Source organism: Neltuma alba, unplaced genomic scaffold (assembly GCF_004799145.2).
Source record: "Neltuma alba isolate B1F8T4 unplaced genomic scaffold, ASM479914v2 tig00012681_pilon, whole genome shotgun sequence".
Classification (NCBI taxonomy): domain Eukaryota; kingdom Viridiplantae; phylum Streptophyta; class Magnoliopsida; order Fabales; family Fabaceae; genus Neltuma; species Neltuma alba.
Window position 1 is genome coordinate 65,873 of NW_021637111.1, and position 8,287 is coordinate 74,159.

At 32.1% G+C, this 8,287-nt stretch overlaps 1 protein-coding gene across 1 annotated transcript; it reads left to right on the top strand.

The window, feature by feature from the left end:
- Positions 1-1,543: 1,543 nt before the first annotated feature.
- LOC114729812 (uncharacterized) lies at positions 1,544-3,733 on the top strand. The gene is made up of 2 exons (XM_028916850.1): positions 1,544-2,772; positions 3,441-3,733. Exon 1 carries the CDS (start codon positions 1,882-1,884, stop codon positions 2,737-2,739), a length of 858 nt encoding a protein of 285 aa, XP_028772683.1. The 5' UTR covers positions 1,544-1,881; the 3' UTR covers positions 2,740-2,772; positions 3,441-3,733.
- The last annotated feature ends 4,554 nt before the right edge of the window (positions 3,734-8,287 follow it).

The following is an 8,287-nucleotide window of genomic DNA, read 5'->3' on the forward strand; positions in this document are numbered from 1 at the left end:
CTTTTGGGACAAAATAGTTTATGTTTTATTGAATTATAGAGATTAATATATTTTTTTTGTTTTTATAGAGATTAATATTTTAAATGAAAAGAAACTTGAAGGATCAAAACATGTGATTTAAAACTTGAGAGATCAAAACCAAACTGAGAACAAACTTAAAGGATGAAAAATTAAAAATATAAAAAATTCTAACACATAAGAGGATGACCTAAGACCATATAATAATAATAGTAGTAGTAGTATAAAATAAAAAATTAAGACCAAAGGTCTTTTAATTTCTGAGTACATTCCATGATTATTGGAATGATGAGTATGGGGTGCTCATCACAATTTGGACTAACCAGATTGATTTTAGATGGTCCAAGATTGAATTTAAAATTTTTATATATTTTAATTAATTTTTTATTTTAAACATACAGAATTTAAAATAAATATAATCTTATAATTAACATTTTTTTAAAAATGAACTTATCATTAAAGAAAATTGTATATTAAAAATTTTAAATATAAACTATGCATATCAGATTTTAGATGGTTTAGATTATATTATAGCGATAAGTATCATGGTGCTCGTCCCTACGATGAGCATTAAATGAGGATAGAACAAATTTAATTTACTAAAATTACTTATTACTTGTCGTGAAAAGGTAATTTATACTAAAAAAATATTCCCTATTTGTTTTTATAAGGACGACGAGTATAATAACCTTAAAAACAAACCGAGAACTTTCCAGCATTAAGATCCAAGTTAATTGGTTAATATATTAATAAAATTCAATTATTGTTTCTGACCGGAATATTTTTAAAAAAATTGAATTCATATATTCAAACAGTGACGGAGGACTAAATTACAGGGAGAATTGTGAAGGAAAAAAAATCTTTCGTCGAGAATTTAATTAGTAAATAATACCTAAGTATTTTGTGCAATTTAATTTTTTCTGAGTATAACTTAACTTTTTTTATATTAAATCTTTTTTTTGTGTAACTGAACTTTTTTTGTATGTCTTTAATTTTTTTCCTGTGTATAAATTAGTTTTTTGTATCCAAATAATATCTTGTACATCTATCTTTCCATATGAAACTCAACTTCTTTTATATATAACTTTCTTTTTTGTGCAACTCAGATACTACTCTTCTGGTCTTTAATATAAGACTCATTTAACTAATTTGATTAGATTAAAGAAGTTAGGCGAGTTAGTTAATTATAAGAAATGTGACACATTTTTTCTAAAATACCACAATTATCTTTCTTAACACTTCATCTTTCTCTTCTACTTGATTATGATTGAGGGAGTATTTATTGGGGTAATTTAAAAAAAATTGATAAATATGAAAAATAAGACTTATATTAAAAACCGAAACCAACTTAATAATTGAGTCCTATATTATTTTATTTGCTAACTGAATTTCCAATCGGGGATCCACCCAGTTGTCCCTAAATTACAAATCAAAGCTTGGCCGTGTCCACGATGACTGTGCAGCTTCGTTGCTCATATACAATCGTCATCTCATAGCGTGGTCCTCTGCTCTCAGCCTCCCCCGCTTTCCCTGTCCCTCTCTGATTACCTTTCTCCTGACTCACTAATCCACCCCTCACAACTCATTACTCTAACTCTCTACTCTCCCTCCCAAACCCCACTTTCTTTCTTATCTCTTTTGATGCATTCCTTTCCCTCCTCCTTCGTATCACTAATCAATCAGCACGCCCCAGTTCCTAGAGTTTCCTTCTCTGTTCTTTTTTATTCCCGTAGAATTCTTGCTTCTTTGTTTCATTCCTCATCCCAGACTTTTTGATTCTGGGTATCGCTGTGCTCGTCTCACGTCTCACCCTCCCTAAGCAGAAAATAATTAGTTCTGGTTTAGTTGTCTTGTTCTCCAAAGATGGATCTTTTTCGACACCCATCAAAGGTTGCTTCGATTGTGTTCATGTCCATGGGGTTTATATCCATTCTGGTTTTGTTGAAAGTGGCTATAATCCCTTGTGTTTTTGATCTCCTTCTATCAACTTTTCCGAGTCTTTTGGTTTCTGCAAAAACCTCCCTTTCCCCTGTTTTCGTGTTCCTCATCGTCAACCTCCTCCTCCTCATCATCATCAAAACTGTCCCTTTTTACGATCCCCCACCCGCCGATCCTAAGCACACAACGACCGTCTCCGCCGCCGACGATGTCATGACTGAATCTGATTATGTCGTTCCAGACTTGATCCCAGACCACCCACCCGAGCCTGAAAGCCGGAGCAATGACCCCGAGGAAGAAGAAAAAACAGTACTTGACGACCCTGCTTCCTCCTGCCGCAAATCCTGCGCCGACCCACCACCGGAAAAATGTGCCAACGACTATGCGACGCCGGACGCCGATGACACGCTAGATGCCACGTGGAAGGCTATCATGAAGGGGCAGGAGAAGACGAAGGTGCCGCAGCTGAAGAAGAGCGACATTTGCGGTGCGAGGATTGAGAAAGCAGAGCCGTTTCGGGACAATGAAGATGGAGAAGACGACCCAGTGGCTTGGGCTCGCAAAGAAGTGACAAAATCTGAAACTTTCAACGACGCGGCGTCGCTTCGGAGGGACATATCCATGACTTCCGAAGAGGTTAATGTGCGAGCCGAAGCTTTTATTCAAAACTTCCTCAACCAAATGAGACTACAGAGGCTGGAATCGGATCAGCGTTCCCTGGGAATTGGTCAATCGCCGGTGCTTAAACATCGCTTTCACCAACCCCTGAAATATTTGAGCTGAATGAGAATCTTCACTCTTAGCAAGCACGTTAAGGTATAAATTCTCAGTTTAACTTGGCCAAAAATTTAAACTCTATCTCCTTTTAACTTGAAGAAATTTCTCAGCATTCAGTTAGGTAATGTTTAGAACTAGTTCATAGGCTGCTTAGTGCTGCAGCCAGCCATGATTGTGGAGTGGTTTTGCTTTCTGCCATGTGTATTCCCCTTTCCACCAAAGTTTATTTGAAATAAGAACAGCTCACTATTGCCAAGACTAATTTAAAACCGGTAGTTAAACTGGCCGGGAAAAAAAATAAATAAATCACTAACTTGTGGAATCTTTCAATTAAACATTGTTTATCATTTCTGTTGACTTTTTTTAATCCTTTTTTGAGTTTATGACCTCAGAAATGATGCTGTACTTGTTCATCTAATATGCACTTACTCAAGTTTAAAAGAAACGATACGGTTTTTTTATTATGGTCCGTGACATCTTCTATTCTTGAAGCATTAAGCCACCAACACCTGGACAATTATAGATTAGTTTGTACTAACATTCAATGCACCTAACTTTAATCATGCGGTTCAACATCAACCCCATAAATGATACGCTTTTTTGATTTAAGTTAAATAATCTAAGCTAGAATTAGTGTGTGTGTGTGTGGGTATATATATCTCTAATCTATCTCTCTGTTGACTCCTTTGTTTCTTTCACTTTGGCAGATTGGAATGTACAAAAAATACAATGGAGTATCAGAAATAGTAGTGCAGTTTCTTTTCCTTGTGAAGCTTTTTTTCCTGTAAGATAGTGGGAATAAGTTGGCTTCTCATTAGTCTTTTTGTGGATATGTTTGTTGTAGATGTTGCTTTATTGGCAGCTATTCAGTCTCTAGTATGGTGTGTTTGGTGTTATATATATGGGATGTTGTGGTTTGAATAAAGCAGCAATGGATGGAAGAAGATTACTTGTAATGTGCAATTAAGCAATCAGAGCTTGTCATGATGTGATTTGGCCATTTGGGGTTCTAAAAATTTGACAGTGGTTTGAGTTCTTGGACAAGTTCATGTGGTTTAGGTGATTAGGACAATAAATTCTTAAATACATGTGATGGAAAAAAATTAATTTTAACAAATTGATGTGACCTTCACACGCATAAAATAAATCCTATAAGTAAATGTAAAGGTAAGTTACACATTTTATTGATTTTTTTCTTAATTTATATATTTCTATTAATTTCTACGACATGTATACGAAATGTGTGTGTTTTTATAAATACGTAATTTTCTCATGACTTTTATTGAAATTAATCATATGCTATTTTTCAGTTATTTTCAGAACATATCATTTTTTCACGTTTAAATGAAGTTTTTCTATTTTTAAATTTTACATAAATTTCACTCTATTTTGATTAAAATTATATGGGTATTTTCCCCTCATTTTCAACATACATATTTATTTTTAAATTTTACTAAAATTACAATTCTTTCATCTTTTAAAAATAGTAAGATATTATTTCAAAATAACCACAAAAAGGTCATGTATACAAGTATTGTATAATTAGCTTTCCATCTTCTAAAATTAAGCATATTTTGGAAACATAGAAAACATGTTATATATTGCTCTCAAACATGTATGACATGCATCGTCTTGTGCACAAGACTGCCTCTTTATTTTCTTAATATGAAATTATGATATGCAAATCCGGTTCTTATTATAAGATATTTTATGAAAATAAATGGCGATCCTTACTATACGTCACTAAATAAGGTGTTATATTATTCATATTCAAAATCACCCTTACTTAAAATTTGATGTAATTTTCATTTTTTGCTTTGTAAGATTACAATTCATAGTTTTAAATAAGGGTAAATTTTATTTTATTTTAAACAAAATTAACAATTTAACCATCTCTTCTTAACTTCGGTAAAATAGTTAGGGGTAACTTATAATAAGAATAGGTGTGGTATGAGGTTAACAAGTAGAGGGAGAAAGTAGCGTGGAGGGTGAAGAATGATGTGAGGAAGTAACACAGAGTTGTCTTTTTTAGAGAGAACAGGAGAAGCAGAGGAAGGAGACCAAATGGGTTAAAGTGAAAGCCCCACACATTTGCTTGAAAGTAACGTGCACTTGACTTGTCCCTTTTAATGCTTCCTTCTCTCTTCTCCTTCTATGTTTAGTTTTACATTATGTTGAAACTTCACTCTCTCTTGCTCATACGTGCTTCTTTGTTGGCCTCACCATCTTGCTCCTCCAATCACCATCATCAAACTAAGCCCCTCTAAATTTATTCATTCAATTTTTTTTCCTGACGAAACTACTTATCCTTAACATAAAAGCTAATTAACTGATTAAAGTAGATTAAAAAAATTAGTTAAATTAGTTATTTGTAATAAATATGTGTCGTTCTCTCTAGAGTACTCTTACTAATCATATACATTAGGTAGAACTACTATTTGACGGAACTTTTAACATGTATCACTACTATAAGAGTTACTTAAAAAATAATGAATAAATATAAGAGATAAATTATATTGAAATCTTATATTTAAGATTAAATTAAAAATAAAACTAACTCTTATATTAAGAACCGATAATAATATTATTATTAGTTTTAGGTTAAAAAAGAAAAAAGGCAGAAGCTAAAATGAATCAGCACTCATAATTCATAATGGCGTGTGTAGATTATTGTTCATAGATTTATAGGTATTGCTGTTTCTTCAAGCATAGATAGCAATTATCACCCCACCTAGTAGGAGCGTCGGAAAGCAAGTTTCCACTTTCTAGTGCCATTATGTCTAAGTAATTTTTTTAATAATAAATTATTCATCATTCAATTATAGTAATTAACTTTGTGTTGTGTTGCTGCGGCCGAACCTTTAAAACAAAACAATAATATTTACATTTATATAAATCAACATTGATTTACTCCCTCCATTCCCGTGGTGAGAATCAATTTTTGGGAGTGCTTGTGTGCTTAATTATAAATCACATTATAAGCTTTTAGAAATGATTAAAATTTTTTTATATCTCTTATGAGTGATTTAAATTACCCATACTCTTCCTTAACAGAGGTGTGTTTACTTAAAGCTAAAAAATACCATAGCATTCTATACATATAAAAAAAAAAGTTAAGATGGTCTGTTTTTATTTATGAGCTGTATTTTTATATATCTATTGTTTTTAACCAATAGGTCATTTGGTTATTTGTAGATGGGGGCTAACATTTAGTTAAGGGTAAAATTAAAAAATAAAATAAATTTTAAGATATAAAATAAATTTAATCACTGTGTTAATATTTATGTTGAAATATAAATTAGACTATATATTTAATTTTGTTTTGTTTTATCTTCGACCTCACCAAAAAAAAGAAAAAGGTATTCCCGACCAAATAGTAACAAATGCTACCAACTTGTCTTGTTCTTCATCGCAATCATCAACATCATCCTTGGTTTCTGAATTGAATGACTTGGGATACGACGAGTGAACCTTGTAAAAATATGTGGGACCCTTTCTCCGTCAGATTCGTGATGATGAAACCATCAAACCAGACCTTTTGATGTCCCACAAACCACATTCATTCACGGATCTTCCGAACAATGAACGTGCTGTTTAAACTGTTTAAATTTATATTTTTGAAATTTTTAATTAATTATTTTAAAAAAATTTAATTTCATGTTCGTTCATTTTAGAGTTATAAAATATTAACATTACAAGAGAAATTAACTCTCTAAATATGATTTAAATAATCTAAACTAAAAAGGATGTCTCGTGCATTACATAATTTCCTAATTCCCAATATATAAATGTGACGTTTAAATGAAATGCCCTATAGAAAAAGCTTCAGGTTTGCATATACCTTCACAAATCATATTATATATATATATATATATATATATATAAATGTTCATGTGAATGTTATACTTTTTGTGGGTGGGTGTGCCACAAGAAGTAGGGCCCACGTTACTTAAGATTACGGGGGTCCAAGCGCATATAATTAAATTGCGATCTTAGACTGACAAACGGGTCAAGGAAAATAGGAAGCTCGTGGAAGTAAAGAAGTGCAATCAAAATAGGGCGATCCGAATCATGTGATTTTCTATTGTTGCTGCGAACGATGAACTTGTAGCTTGTCTGTAGCATATTTAATGTAGCTTTGGATTTCTTTGGTCCTCATTTTTTTCCCCTGGGAGGATCGGATAGAATTTAAATTTGAATGCAAAGACAACGAGAAGGTTGGAACAGTCATCGTCAAACTGAGCCAATTGAAGAAGAAGAGTGGATGTGAGCAGCAGATAGCTAAGGAGAAGGACAAAGACAGAGACGGGATGAGCAATAATTATGGAGAATGGTCCTTTTCAAGTTAACCACTAATGGAATTAACCCATCAAAACCCCCGAAGACAGAGACGGAAATGAGCAATAATTATGGAGAATGGTCCTCTTTCCTCGGAGGTATTTAAATAGAAATTAAATCATGGTTTTAAAAAATACTGTTACGGTATATAAAGTAAATATATGAATGAGTTTGTTTTATTTTACAGAACTTTTCGGTGTTCTCAAAGGCCCCCTACCTTCCTCTACTTTTGATGGCTCTCTCTCTCTCTCTGTATATAGAGTCAATACAATTTTTAATCCTCAAACATTAATATTATTTTGATTTTAGTCTTTAAAATTTGAAACCAAAAGTTTAAAAGATTGAAAACACTCTCGAAAACAAAAATCTTTTAATGAACGAAAATGAAATCAAATTTTAAAAATTAAAACCATTAGTTTTAAATTTCAAAGATGGAACGCAGTCAAATTTTAGAACTACAAATGGTATTAACTCGTATACAAACATATTATGACCTAATCAACACTGAAATTAGGTATCAGAAATTGAGAATTATTTCACTCAAGTTGGTTACTTGGTTTCTTCATTTGGTTGAAGCAACAATAGTTCAAGAAATATAAAGCTGAAACAGCATTCAAATTACCCTTGAAAAGAGAGTGAAAACATCTCAAGCAAATGGTACTCCCACTAGTTTCTTTATAAAATACTACTTCCAGTTCTAATTATAAGAGTTAGTTGACTAATTTGAGGAGATTAAAAAAATAAGTTGAGTTAGTTATTTGTCCTAAATAGGTGTTGTCTTTCCTAAAATATCTTTACTAATCAAGTTTATTAACTAGAACTATCATTATTAGAAGGGTTACTTTGGAAAAAAAATATAAATATGAGAGACAAAAATGAATTGGGGTATTATATTTAGGACCAAAATAAAAATCAAACAGGATTTTATATTAAAAACCGGAGGTAGTGTATAATCAATGATCTAATCATCCAATAGTCAATTTGATCTAACAATAGTAATCACTGCTTCAAAAAGCCCAACCAACTAAAAATTTTAGTCGTTGAATTTTACTCTTCCATCTTTCTTTCCCTTCCGTCTGTCATTTAGTTTTCTGCTAATTCTATCGTGTTTACTTCATCTTATTAAAAGGACTGCTTAACAAAAATGGTCGTTTTGAACCATGGCTACTGCAAAACTCATGAATATGTGATTTATCTTGTAAGATTTAGTTTACCC

Bases quoted from the DNA above. Each gene is read 5' to 3' on its own strand.
- LOC114729812 (XM_028916850.1), top strand. From the start codon at position 1,882: ATGGATCTTTTTCGACACCCATCAAAGGTTGCTTCGATTGTGTTCATG.